At 40.4% G+C, this 15248-nt stretch overlaps 1 protein-coding gene across 7 annotated transcripts in view; it reads right to left on the minus strand.

The window, feature by feature from the left end:
• Positions 1–14481, minus strand: part of BTRC (beta-transducin repeat containing E3 ubiquitin protein ligase) — a 120506-nt gene extending 106025 nt beyond the window's left edge. For 4 of the 7 annotated variants that reach the window (XM_041415362.1, XM_041415361.1, XM_041415360.1 and 1 more), the window contains exon 1: positions 14339–14481. In XM_041415362.1, the coding sequence (XP_041271296.1) occupies positions 14339–14386 (48 nt within the window). In that variant the 5' untranslated portion in view covers positions 14387–14481. Of the gene's footprint in view, positions 1–1629; positions 1717–14338 lie in introns of all 7 variants that reach the window. The other 3 variants (XM_041415356.1, XM_041415357.1, XM_041415355.1) reach the window with 1 other exon arrangement.
• Between the last annotated feature and the right edge of the window lie 767 nt (positions 14482–15248).

A 15248-nucleotide genomic window follows, 5' to 3' on the forward strand; every position in this document is an offset into this window, starting at 1 on the left:
TGTATTTGTCAGAGGTATGTCTCCTCTGCATTTGATAAACCTGCTCTCATTTAAGAAGAAATGAGAGACTACACAGAAGAGAAGCAAATTTTACCAGTATTTACAAGGTATATGTGTCATCACCCACATCCTGCTGCTTATGCCATTAAAGTGGGATATTTGCACAAGTGAGCCCCCATTTACATCAAAATAAGCACAACAGAAAAGCATAATTTAATTAAAATTTCTCAGATTGATGACTGGTTGTAAAAGTTTAGCCAGTCTCCTAAATTCTGAATTTCTGTGGTTTTCCAAGGCACACTGTAAATGACCCCTAGGAAAGCATTCTTCAGCAGAGAGAGGCAATTAAAGTAATACATCTGGTTAAAATATTCTGAATTGCAGTATCCCAATGACAGCAGACAGGACTGTAAGAGGACTGTCAATTTTAAAAAATAAAATAAAATTGCCCCTGTTTCCCCCAGCCTTAAAAATATGTGGGATCCAGAAACTGCTCTTGTTTGGAAGCTGTATTAATTTATAAATCAACACTAAAATCTTCCATGATTATGATCCATTCAAAGCAATTCCACCAGCAGTACAATTAATTGCCCAGCAAGACCTACTCATTTTTGTATTTTCATGAGCACACATCGTTTATGCTCATGGTTCAATACCATTCATAAGCACAGTATTTTCTCTTAGCATCTGCTCCAGCATTTTCCTTGACTAGAAGTCAGGCTGCTAGGGGAATTTTGCTCTCTTTTTCTATAGCATCAACAGTGATTGCTTTCCTCAAAAAGTAACTCTGAAAGCACTCTAACTGCTAATTTATATCATGCTATTTTGTGAATATTTCACATTTTGATTTAGGTGAGTGACTAGTTTGTAATATAACCTAGTCTGCTTCCTTTTCCAAGACATTCATGTTTATTATTGAGGCCTTGCTTTAAAAATGAGCCTTCCATTATCCCAGATGGCTTATTCCACAACCATCAGCACCTTAGTCACAGTTCTGAAATGCAATTTTACTGTGTATGAAATCTTAACTCTCTCTCTAGTCTTTCTGGCGTCCACAGAACTTGTTTTCTATACGTTAGCCATATATTAGAATTATATATTATATATTGCATCTGTCTATAAACTGGGGAGCCAAAATAGCTTACTTTGCTCATCTCTTTGTCTGCAACCCCTGAGGTTTTTTTCTTAAGTAATCTACTCTTCCATTTTTAATCCATTTGATTTCTGCAGTCCCTAGCAAGGCCCAGAACAACAGAGTGATTCTTGAGAACAAGTCAGTAATTTAAAATTCAGTGGTACCCTCTCCACTCTCTACCAAGGCTGATTTTCAGAGGACATTTAATTACAGGCCTGAGTTCCTATTTTCTAAGCCTAAACACAACCCCTGAAGGCTTACAAGATTTGAGTCACAGCTGGAGCTGTGGTTACTATACAGTTTAAATATCAGCCTCTTTACTGTGCAATTTGTTTCGAAAATCAAATCAGATGCTGTGTCATAAACAAGTGCTAATTAAGTACTGAGCAGAAATTGGGCTTTTCTGTGCAAGAAGGGTTCTTAAATATCTGCATCTTCACTTCCATAAGAAAGGATAAATATGTCAAGAATGATAATTATAAAAGGAAACCTACTATGGTACTTCCAAGGCAGTACTGCTGCTTCTGCATTTCATCTGCTTCCATGTAAGAAGAAATGAGGGGAGGGGAGGAAGTTGAGACCTGTATGAAATATATATATATATACTAAGGATCTTATTAATCTGATCATGTCACCCACAATGCTTGCTGCTCCCTCAGAGAAGACATTCACTCTGGGTTTCCATCACATAGGATTTAAACAAGCAAACTACACCCATCTCTCTCCATCACTGCAAAGTAATAATGAGCTACTTATATTAGCATTTCTTTTAAGTCATGATCTACTCAGAGTATTTATTTGACAATAGCATTGAATTCATTAGATATAACACCTTGATTGATAAGTATCAAGTGAAGAACAGGAATAATGCATTTTAATACTCTGAAGTTTGCCTCTGAGTAACAATATTCATGACTCCATTAACTAACAGGCTGTTGGCTACAAAAGCAGAATTAGATCTGTCAGTCACTGACATGGAAGGGCATGGCCAGTTGCACTGAAGATTGTCCAGTTGAGATGACTTCCACAGCAAAGGAAAGTATCCCCTGTGGCTTAGAACTTGTAATGAGTTTGCATTCATTACAGCAATAAACTGAATTCCTATTACTGAATATACAACTTCACGGCCCAAACAGATCCCTGACTCTACTGCCCAAAGCAATACTCAACATAAGGCACAGTTAGATCAGTGGATGCCAACAAAACCAAACACACGATTTCAAAATCTTTAATTGTTATTAGGAAAAAACCCCATGAGCTATCTGATCCTAAAAGCTTAAGTTGCCAATATTTAAGTGTGTCCTTTGTGAGATTTTGTAGAAAGAATGAACAAACACTGAGTCAGCTGACTGTCAGGTCTCACAGTTTGATACAAGCTCCTTCAGAAGGACACAGCACTCTTGAACAGTAGGTTCTGGCTGCCTGTGAACTTAATGAGCTCAGCACACGTGGTGAACATGGCTACTCCAGCTCTTTAATGAATCTGCCTGAGGTCCTCCACTGAAATCTGCTCAAAACCAACTCCCACTGGAGAGTGTCTATTTATACAACTTGACAGACAAATAGATGCAAGGTTTTTTTATATGCTTCAAGAGCAGCAGCAACCAGGTAAACTACTTCTAACACGAAACACCTGGATACCTTCTTTAGGGCTCACAAGAATACTAAGCTACAGTATTGAAAACCAAATGGAGCCCCAAGACAGCGCTCCATTAATCTCTGAACAAAGTAACAGCAAGATCACAAACATGCTTACTCCAGCAGTGTGGAGATTCTCTTTGTGCCCATGCTTGATTTCACAACCATTTGACACTTTAAGTATGAAATTCAAGTGCTATATCCAGCCTCCTTCAAGACTGCAAGATCTGTGGTGAAGACAATTTCTCATGCTACTTCCTGAATTTGTTCCAGGTAAGTATCCAACAAGAACAGTGACATTCACAGCACAAGAAGTTATGTATAAAACAGCAGCTGGAAGCTAGTCCAGAGATCAACAAAATGAAGCTGCTGCCTTCCAAGTATTGTGTCTCTTTTTTGTAAGTCCCTAGAAAAGTCAGAGAGCTGACCTGGATTCTGATTTTTCTCTGAAATTCAGAGCAGGAGGAATAGAAAGTCCTGTACTTAAAAAAAAAAAAAATATAGCCAAGGTAAACCAAATTAAGTTTGGAAAACTACAGTCTCCATAATCAGCCTAAGAACCTACAGTATTAACTTTCACCTTCCCCATCTCCTGCTGAATTTTAGGTAACAGACAAAAAAGCGTGCAGGAGAGATGGGTTACAGGTCTGTACCAACTATACTGGAAGGAAATCTGCAATTCACATATTAAGCAGACAAATTTGTAAAGCCAATACCATTTTTTTTCTAAAGAGAACAAGACACTTTGAAAAGCACACTTCAGCACTCCATCACATTTTTTGCTTAGCTACTAAGCTCTTGTCTTGTGAGCAAGCTCCAGCACTAGCCAAACATTTTCCTGTTCAATAAAGTAACCAAAACACTTCCTCTTTGCAGGAATGGCCATTCTGTCCAAATACATTTCCCTTACAAAGCACTCTGCTACAATTACAATGCAGGACCTTTTCACCCGTCAGAAGTAACTTGAAATCTGTAACTAAATGCCTCAAAATCTTACCAAAATATATTAAATTTCTTTTCCTTATGTAATACCCGGTGCCAAGTTCAGCCCTATGACAGTTCTCAGTTCCTGGCACAGGATGCAAATGTTCCTTTGCTTGGCTTAACTAGAGCAAACTCCTCCTTCAACCAAGAAACACCAAAGCTTCACCTGCTGTCTTGGAGGACTACAATGCCAGAATGAACCAGGGGCAACAGCAGCAGCTGAAGACACCTAATGGGCAGCCCCTGGTAGCATCCTCACACAGAACAACCATCTGTAATTCCAACCAGAGTGAATCTAAAATGTTGCAGAAATGGCTGGCCAGAAAAGAAAAAAACCAAAGCCAAAACACAGACAAACAGGATATATTGTCTCCCAAGAAAGGACATCTACTGAGACTGAGTGCTGGTAACTATTGCCAAAATGAAACAGTCATCATGGGAGGCTAAGTAAATCTACTCCCAATTTAGAACAAATGAGAATTAGTGCTAGACTAAACCAATCTTCTTTAAGAAGATCACTGAAGTCCAGACAAATTAGAAGGAGTTAAGCATTTGATAGATGACATGTAGGAAGTTACTCGTTAAAATGATTAGGATTAATACAAGAGTTATAAGGAGGCTAAGAAAACTAAAACCTGTAGACCATCACAGGCAATTTTGAAAAAGGAACCATTAAGCTGTACAGAGAATGATACTTGTTGAAATCTATTATTATTCTTAAAATTAATGTTAAATAGTCTCACTAATGGCTAAAATACTCAAAAATTACCAATGTACTAATGAAAATAAAGAGACATCATAAATATATAGGATAAAGCATTTTGAACATTTGGTAACAGAACTGACATATGACACATATAAATCAAAAAGTTACATTATTTCCATTATAAATTAGGAACTGAGAAGAGGGAAAGAGGCCCTGGGATATGTTACTCATTAGATAACAATGGCTCACCCATAAGATGTGGCCACAGAAATGGCAAATACTACTACAGGATATTATATAAAGTAAAAAATGCCCAGAAGAGAGGAATTAGGATCACTGCTTTAGTGCAAGGAATCCATAAAATATTTCCTGGAATGTTCTGTATAGCTCTGGTCATTCGTGTTTCAGGGAGACTAATCAAATTTTGCAGTTGTTTAAAAAGGTCTACTGAGATGATCAAAGTTCCAGGAAATGTCTTACAACAGAAGGAAAAATAAATCAAAGAATGCCAGTTTAGCCTGACCAGATCCGGTTTAGAGCAGAATATGATTGCTCTCCACAAGTATCTGCAGATGAACACAGGGGAACAAGGAGAGCTGTTTAAGCTCAAGGACACTGGCATATGAACTAATGAGAATGAATTAGCCATGAATGGAGTTAAGCAGGAAGATAAAAACCAGGATTCTGACTTTCAAAGTAGTCAAATTTGGAATAGCTCTACAATGGCATAACAAGGAGAATTCCACTTAGCAACTGCCTTCAGTAGTTTGTGAAAGCTTTAGAGTACTTTGGTTGCCAATATCAGACTTGAACCCATACTCCACAAGACCTATTCCAGCCCAACACCAATATGTGCCTTCTCACTGATGGGCCCTTTATTGTGTCTACTTAAATTCTTATGTTAAGGTCAGGACATTATAGGAATATTTTCTTGTCAGTAAAAAAGTTGCAGGGTTTGTTATAAAAACAGCTGTAATAAAGTACTGGAGCAATACACTTCACTGGAGTCATTGTAGTCAAGTGAAGGAAAAATAAAAAGGAAAAAGTTACAAAAATAATAGGGAATGCAGATTTTTCTCCTTTTGAATATATTAGCAACAGGGAACATCTTCTGTCACGTTTGAAGAGGCTGTTAACATTATTTGGATTTCTTTCTGTTGAGATGCCTCTAAGACTCATCTTCTAAAACAAGATCAATCCATCATTTCTTGAGACTACACCCCCTTCTCATTGTTCTAATTTGCAGGAGATGAATGATAGCTGGCTGCATTTCTCAATCACGCTGACAGTTTTGGCAAAAAAGAAGGAAGGGCATTGAGCAGTCCCAATGAACAACCCCCCTGGAGAATCGCCAACATCTTCCTAATAGACAGAATTCAAGGCCAACTATCCATAAACTAAAAGCAACTCCCACATAAACACTGCTCCATTCTGTATTGCTCTCACAATAAATTACAGATGATGTGTGTGCAGAGGGAGACTGACTACACTGTATGACAGACTTTCATGATAGACCATTTTTCTCTGAAACAACTAGAGACTGTTCTGGTTGCTGTATGGGCAAGCATGGAAACATTCAGACTCTTTTCTAGTCAGCATACAGTTCAGCCTTGATTAGTATCCAAGCAAAGACTGCCATCACCATTCTCTACAGTGTTTCATCCATCCCACTATATTTGGGAAAAATTCTTACAATTCTGTAAGAATAACTATGTTCTAAGATGGAAATATCATGAGAAAGTATTCCTACAAATGGAAAAATCCCACCCAGGGCACAAAGCCAGCTGACAAAATTCACACCAGAGTTCTGCATTGGCTGGTGTTATCCAAATTCTCTCTCTACCATCTCCAGGTGCTTCTGAAGAAGACAGGTCCATCTAGACTACTGTTAAAAGAACACAGTTATTACTATTCTGCTAACATACAACTGCACTTAAGAACTTCTTCATTCCTTTGTTGCCCCTGCAACCTTTCCCTTCTCACTATGGGATGAAGCAAATTATACCAGCAATTAGGCCTTTCTGCTGCTTCTAGTCCAAACTGGTTACTCCAAAGGATTCTGCCAAGAGGCTGCATGGCTCCTGCCCACAGACTGGAAACACTTCTGTCCTTCCCTCAAGACAACTAGAAAGAGCCCTTGCTGAGCTTTCCCATTCTTCCTCATTCTCTCCTTTCTGTTGCTCTCATCAAAATGACTGCACAACACCCTGTTTTAGCAGTGGGGGAAGGAAAATTAAATCAGATGATTCTCAATTTTTAGTACAGAGGAGGACTACAAGTAGCTAGAGAGAACAAAATTATGATCAATTTGTTTCCAAGCAAAATCATTGTGGAAAAGTGAAATAATTTAAAACTATAAGTCATCATGTGTGCTTCTGAACCCTTCTGCCACCCCAGCTAACAAATCTGGCTGTGCATGCACAGCAGCACAGAGGCTCAGCACCCATCGGTTAATGGGACCACGGAACTTGCACATCGAAGAGAAAAAAATGAATTTTAATGCAGTTTTTAGAAATACTTGTCATTGTTTCAGCATTGCCATTTAGTGAATGGGACCGATTTCTCTCTCAGTAGGGGATGATATTTTAATGATGTAACAATGTACTTCCCAGAAGAAAGACAAGCCTCATGAGGCAGATTAAAACTAAGAATATTCAGATCCCATTAAAATCAGACAGTTTCAAGCCATTTTTAAAATTAATTTTGTTTAATGATAAAATGGGTTATCTTAACAGGTGGCTAGCCAATTGTAAAATTAACCAAAACATGGTCAGAAGCACAAGGGTAGCTAGCTATTAGAAGAACTGGTTTCTTTGTATTCTGCCTTCTATTATCAGTGTACCATATCACCCCACACAAATTCCTCCAGTCCATGACCCCCGGCAAATTTCTGAGCTTCAGCTTTCTCTTTCTGCAAGCAAGGGTAGCATTGTCCAACACGACAGCTCCCCAGCACCTCAGAAAAACTGGCATTACAAAGCTCTGTTGTTTATTAAGCAGGAAATATTTAATGCAACTCCCAGGATGTTTATTTTCAACCATTTCTGTGGTATCAAGAAGTTTTTCACAGCACTAATCAGTATCCTGTCAGGGAAACAGCTTCGTGTTTGATTGCTTATTAATTGTATTTTGAGCACTTACTCTTTAGCTGCAGCCACTGGACGCTGCTATGCTACAATTAATTTTCAGCTTCCACAGCTGAACACACAGTGGATTCAGTCCTTCTGTGCAAAATCACTTAAAATGGATAAAGAATATGCCTTGCTGAGCATCTCCTGAATTGTAAGGAAGAAATGAGGAAGACTGAAGAAAACACTCAGTACTGGAAATACCAGTGAAGCTTGCCACTGAGGACAGTTAAATATTACACAAATGCATGGAGCTGAAGATGATGCAATACAAGCAGACAAGGAAGTGAGAAAACAGCCTATTCCATCTGCATTGATGAATTTAGCATGGACATTTTTATACAAAAAATCGAGTTGCTCAGCTTGCTGGTTTTGCTGTCTTAAATGTGACCCCAATGTGACCCTAAATACTGTTGATGACTGAGAAAATGAATATGACAAGAATATATGACAACCCATACAGATGAGAAAAAGTTAGTGGATCCCTTCATATAACACTTAGTGAGAATTCCTAATTTCCAGGTATAAACTACTCTTCCTGTAACAGAAAATAACTATCTTTCATTAACATGTTTCATAATACAAACTACCAGCACGGTAAAATCCATAGAAAACAAAATAATGGATGAACACGTTTACTTGACAAACACATCCACTCAACATTTGTATGTCAGTAAAATACTTTCTGACCCCCACTTAAAATTATTTTAGAGTGTGAATTTTAAATGAGACCAGACCAGGAAGTTTCCTCAACCATTTAACTTTTTTTCTCAAGTCATTATTTCTGCTACGTCAGTAGCTGCTAGCACTGAAAATAAAGAAGAAAACAACATAACTTTATATTTAATCTCATTTATGGCACAGACATCAGAGCTTGGAGCATTTCTATAGCCAACCAAAGATGACCATTTGATTTTTTTTCTTCATTAGGCACCTCTTAAAGAGGTGATCTCTGAATACTCCTTCCTTACCTCTAGATATGATACACAACTATGGAATAATTTTATTTTTTTCCTCTAAAATCCTCATTATCTTTTTGTATATCACAAACCATTTTAGGATACTGAGAATGTTGAGGCCACCACACATCTTGTATCTTCCAAAGACTATTTAGGAAGCCCTCTGCCTAACCAAACTTCGTGGTTAGAACAGTCTGCTTTATCTCACTAATGAGAACGATAATTTAGTACCAAATACTCAAGAGGAATTATAGCTCTGCTGACTGGCAAATAATTTGCCAAGGCAGATTAGTTTAGCTGCATAAAATAAATATCCACCTGCACATACTAGCACTAATCAGGGCGTGAAATTAAACTTTTTATTCAGTGGGAAATAACTGCTGCAAGGCGGCGATTTAGTCTGAGAAGCAAATATTAAGGTCAGCCTATTCTCTCTGATGTTGATAGTACATATTACAGTGAGGAGAGCATGGTGCAACAAATTTGGCTTTTTAAGTCTATGAAACTAAATACTTCAGTGATGCGATGGCAAATTTGCCATTTGCTTTTCTAATTGCATACATTTAATGGAGCAAAGTGGCTGAAATGAAACATTACCAGAGAAGTGAGGGTGAAGTTGCTGAAGTACCAAAGGCCTGCATCAAGTGCAGAAAAATCTACAGCATGAAGTTTGGGGTAGAAGAAAATTAATCAATGCTTTCCATATAATATACTAGTGCCAACAAACATCCAAAAAAACCAGGATGCTATGTCAGTACCATTGGAAAAACTGGTAAGTGCACGTGTAATATTGAAGCAGGATTTGCAACCCCACATTTAAGCTGCTATCCCAGCTTACAGAATTATTCTCACTGCTTTCAGGACTTCCTTGCTTTGGATACCCAGGGTTCTCTACCACAATGTCCCTGACACAAATATTTTACTGGGAAGACTGCAAGGTTCTCAAAAGATTTTTTTTTAAATAGCTAACAAATAACAGGTCTTAAAAGTTCTGATCCTATTGGCACCATGAATGACACAGGTTCAGTGCAAGCAGAGCCTCTTTTAAAGTATAAGCCTTTGTCCATCTGTTCCATACATATACATGCACACAGCAGGAAAAACAATTCCAACTTTATTACCTTTCAGCCTTCCATTACACTGACTATTCTTTGCTATATTACCGGCCAGTTATGTGGGAGGTCCTACAAACATGCAAATATAAAAACTAATGAACTTCAGAGTTTTCCCTCATTAAAAAATAAAACAACTCACAACAACAACAACAAAAAAACAAACAAACACCCCCAACAAAAAAACAAAAAAAAAACCCAACCAAAAAAACAAACCAAAAAAAAAAAAAAAAAAAAACCCCCAAAAAAACAAAAACAAAAAAAAAAAAAAACAAAAAAACCCCACAAAAAAAAAAAAAAAAAAACCAAACCAAAAAAAAACCCCAAATAAACAAAAACCAACCCACAGATGAATCTTACAACACAGCTAGAAAGCTCTGGATCTCCTCTGAAACTGGAAAGCCCATCAGCAGCTCCTAGAATCTGACCATCCAAAACCAAAAGGAAAATGGTATTTTGGGGGTAAAACAAAAAAATCCACAAAGAACACTCAGACTGACTTCTTCCTATTCATAAACCAGGAAATTAGGTGAATTATTGCAAATTAATTAATGCATAAAAACTGAGAAAGTGAAACTCTTTTAATTATTGAGCTTTTGCCTCTCAAATTGTCCTACATGGGACCCCAAATTGGTCAGGTACTGTTCCAAGCACTGCTAATTAAACACAACTGAAGTTGTCACTAGTCCATTCAAGAAAACAGATGTCGCTTCATAGAGCTTTGATATTTTTCTTAAATACCTTTCAAAATGAGGAACAAAAAATATGAACTCTTATAAAAAGGGCTTTATTGTATTTTTATAGCATATTACATACCTTGTAACAATCATTCTGTTAAGTGTGAATGTCAGTTTTATTTTGTGTCCCTTTTTTCCTGGCTATTTACAAGCTTTGTAAGAATCATTCCTTAATTAAGTCTAAACATAGTTTTATATAAATGGATTCCTGGAATTAAAAACGTTCAGACTTAAGAAATGATTGTTACAGAGACTGTAACAGGCCGTAAAAAAGAATGCCACTTTAAACAAAGATTTCTCATTTTAATTAAAAAGATAATCATCAGAACATTCGTATACTTAACAGAACCATTTGAAGCTACTTTGAAAAAATATCCACTATTCTATGCAGGCTTATGTAGTTTACTTTATATGACATTTAATCAAAGTCTCAGTTGAGCCTATCACACTCATACTTTCAATACTGTATCTACTGTTTCAAACATTTATTCAGACTTGAAAGTTACTTATTGAGCACCTCGATTTCTTTTTCTTTTGTAAATGACTATGACTATGGAAATCCCATATTCCTGAATGCATAAAGGCAGAGCTCTCTATGGCAGGGGGTTTTGGGTGGGACTTTTGTGTGCATTTTTTTAGGTTAATGGGCACGTTCCCCTCTCTATTTAGCTGTGCATCAGTTTCTTATACACTGTACTTTATAAAGAGTGTACTTTCATCAGCAGAACTGTACAAAAAAGAAAAGAGGCTGAAGTGAACTAAGACAGGTTCCACTCTGGTAAAATCCTTGCTGCAGCTGCAGAACACTGGACTATTTCATTTTAAAGATCATCTTTAAATCTATGAACCATCTTTATTTAAAAAAAAAAAAAAAACAAAAAAAAAAAAAACAAACACACCAACAAAACTTCTGAAAGATGATGTGCAGAACACATGATACAAGACACTCATTCACCAGCAAAGACAGTCCTCCCTTGTGAGCAGTTGCTTAGTATTGTGCAGTGTTAATACACAGCAATTTAATATCTGGAATAAATTAGGTCTTATTAAGACATAAACTGAGTAAGCAAATGGAATTAAATAAATTACTTCAACCTTAAATCATTAGATTATAAATATTGTACCTGAGCACAGACAACCAGGAAACTGTAGCAGATATCAGTTAAATGCAATTCTGCTTCATTGGCAAGTAATCCAGCCAGTGTGAAGGCAGCTGCCTTCTACTCCCATCAAAAAGTTGCACAGACATGAGCAAACAGAAAAACAACAGAGTACTGTTTGTCTTTCAAAGCATCAAATATAGATACTTTAAAGCAAAATAATTTCATTCATAATATTAGCACTGGATGAAGCTTTCCCATGATATTTTTCTGTTAGAGCTGGACATTAAAATGAAAATCAAATCACCAGGTCCATCTTGCCTGGTACCTTGTAATTCAAAAGGGCTGCTCAATGTCAATGTCAAAAATTAAGTCCTGGCATTTTTAAGTGGAAAAAAGGTATTATTTTCTAGAGAAGCATAAACAAACTACGACCTAGAGGGTTGCTTTTCAATACGAAATGAAACCTACCCCAAACATGTATCAAAACTAAAAATTCTCTCTCCTGCCTTTGATAATAGGCCTCATACCTCTAAAATGTATTTGAATCTCTACCTACAATGCTCCTTGGGAAGCTCTCAGGAAAATCAATAATTAACAGCAAAGCCCACCTCTAGCCAAACTCTGAGCCACCTAGTAAGAAGATGCAAATGAAGCACATCACACACTCTGACGACAAGGTAATCCCCTTGGAATGAGTCAGCATTAGCTGGGAGGATGCACGAGCTGATCTGCTCCCTCTGTGTGGATAACTGTACCAGTGCCACTGCTGCAGTGCCTGAGCACTCTGAGCGCTGCAAGGCCCAGAAAAGACACTTCCAGGGAGGGCCAAGATGACACTTGCAACTTTCCTCTTGCATCCTGATGTATCCATCCGTGCCACCCTTCCAGGAACACCAGAAGATCCCACCAAGTCTGACCAACACTTCACTTCATCCACAGAATCAAAGGAACAGCCACGTTCTGGACTGATGCACACTAAAGCAAAAGCCTGGGATGTGCTTAACAAAACCTTTGCTTACTCTACTCTCAACCTGTAAGAAAAAAAACCCTAAAAAGTTCAGAGTGGACAGAGGGAAGCCACATCTTTCACTGCACGTTTTACAAGCATTTTGCATAGAAGAGGCACTTTAATAAAACATGAAAGAACGGGGGTTAGCTTTTAGCTCTCAGTGAAGCCTGGTCTTGATAATTCTTCCCTTTGTCTGGTGCTCTTAACAGATGCACATCCCAGAAGAGCAGCTTCCTCTCATGGGCATGCCTCTCCCCAGTGTCAGGGAGCTCTACTGCTGCAGTCCATCAATATCTATTGTTGGAGTCCATCATCATCCTGCCAGCTGCAGGATGGGCAGGGATTCCCTCAGCCTCCAGGCCCAGTCTTACAAATGATCTCAAACCACCTGGACTAAGCCCCTGAAGAACAATCTCAGCACAGGGAGTGAAAAAAGTAATGTATGAGAAGTCAGCACAGCACGCTCACAATGCTGTCTGGCAGCAGGCAGGAATGTTTCAGCAGAAACTTTTTGGGATGTGAAACTCACTACCTAGAGGCAGGCTGTAATTACCAAGCTTGGCCAAACACAAGAGCAGCAGGATCTGGGACACTCCTTTGGCCAACCCCACACCAAAGATGGCCATTCATTATTACTAATTGCTATCCTGCTGATTTAGGTGTCCATAGCATTTCTCACTTCACCTAGCTGGGACTCTATAAATCTGGCAAACTTGGAGACTACCAGCAAACAGATCAAAAAGTCTCATGAGAGAAACAAGTTCTTCCAGATTAAAAACCAAAAGCCAAACAAGTGTATAGAAGCTCAAATAGAAATTAAAATTTGCAGCTAGTGTTTCCTCAATTTCATTTTGGGCATATGTTCTGAAGATTTAATAGAATTCCTTCTTCCTGATGAGCTCAAGTTTAATTCTGTGCCACTTGAAGCACTAATCCAAAACAAACTTTTAGCAAGTGTTGCCAGTAATTTAAATTATATCCTTAGGGAAAGAACAGTCTGGGGCACCTGAAATTTACATTCAATTTAGTTGGCAACACTTTGTTTTCATTTCTAAATTTTACATTTCTGGCCAAAATGCTTAGAAATATCAACAAATGAAGAAAAAAAGAATGAAGCCGCAGTTTGAGTGCACAATGCCTCAAATCTATGGAAATTAGCCGTATTTGAAGAGCATCTCGGATGCATGTACTGTTTTCCATACCAAAGCCAAGTCAAAACCTAAACAATGTGCGTGGCCCCGCAGTCCCTGTCAGTGGCCCCGCAGTCCCTGTCAGTGGCCCCGCAGTCCCTAGCAGTGGCCCCGCAGTCCCCATCAGTGACATGCTGCTGCAGCATCAAGCAAAACACTCAGATGCCAGTATTTAGAGATCTCGCAGTAGAGTGGGAGGAAAAACAAATTACAGAGGGATGGTGACCAGTACAGCAGGATAGTCTAAGGTGCACAAATAAAGAAAAAAATCCAAGAATTACATGCGCAAAGCCTGCCGGTGCCTCTGGGCCCCTGTGCCGTGTCCTACCTCCCTCCCCTGTAACTTCTCCCGCCCCCAGGTGGCACCTGCAGCCGCCTCCCCCTGCTCCCCAAGCTCCCTCTGCCCGGATCTGGGGACCCTGCTCACTGCCCTGCCCGCAGGCAGGACGCCCCCTCCCCGGGCCCCGCTCACCACCTTCCCCCGCCCGCCAGCCCAGCGCCCTCCGGCCCGGCCCGGCCCCGGGGCCCGGCTCCCCTTCCCCACTGCCCCCCGCTCCAGCTCGCCCCCGCCGCAGCCCTCCGTAGACAGAGGTGCCCACCCTCCCCCGCCGCCTTCGCCAACCCCCGCGGCCCTCACCATGAACTTGAGCGCCTTTTCCTGCAGGACGGCCTCGGCCGGGTCCATCGTCCTGCGGGGCCGGGCCGGGGCCGCCCCCCCGCTCAGTGAAGGCCGCAGCCAGCGCAGACGGGAACCTGCGCTGCCCCGCGCCCCCCCACCTCGCCCCGCTGCCCGCACGGCGCATGCGCCTCTCCGCAGGCCCACGGGAAATGGAGTCCCCGGCCACGTTCCTGGCAAAGGTCCGACCTGTAGGATAAAACTACAAATCCCGGCAGATTCCGGACTGGGGTACGCTGGGAGCGGGCTGGCGCATGCGTTGTGTGCGGTGCAGGGGGCCGACGGGGGTTGTAGTAACTTGGGGCCGTAAGGGTGCGGGGTGAGGTGCGGAGTGGGATGGACGCGGCCGCTGTGGGCGAGGGAGGGAGGTGAGGAGAGGAGGCGCGTCCTGCGGGTGCCGTGTGGGCAGTTTCCAGCTCCACACCTTCCCTGGGGTGGAAGGTACGGCTGGCTCCTGAGTCACGGCCCCGCGCTCTCGAATGCCCCCAGGGGTCTCGGCCGCTCCCACGCTTTGCTCCGGCTGCGCTCCGGGTTGGAGTCGGTTGTTGCTGGTAAATCCAAACTGAGCCCCCTGCGCTGGGTGCCAGAAATGTCTGGGGAAAAGTTACCATGAGGTCCGCAGGGGATGTGAAACAGGGCGATTTGCATCTCTGGAATGGATGGAGTGGGCTGACATCATTCCTGAGAGATGCTTGTTCGAAGCCATCCTGCACATAAAAAGCCTGCCGTGGTGCTTCGGTGCCCTTTCTCTAATAATGTTGCTAGATCAATTTTCCCTGAAAATTTGACCAAGTTTTCTTTGCTGTACGAAGCAGCAAAGAGGAAAAAATGATCAGCATTCCTTGACTAGCAGCTGCATATAGACAGGAGG

The sequence above is a fragment of the Onychostruthus taczanowskii genome, unplaced genomic scaffold (assembly GCF_017590055.1).
Source record: "Onychostruthus taczanowskii isolate IOZ18803 unplaced genomic scaffold, ASM1759005v1 scaffold5, whole genome shotgun sequence".
NCBI classification, from domain to species: domain Eukaryota; kingdom Metazoa; phylum Chordata; class Aves; order Passeriformes; family Passeridae; genus Onychostruthus; species Onychostruthus taczanowskii.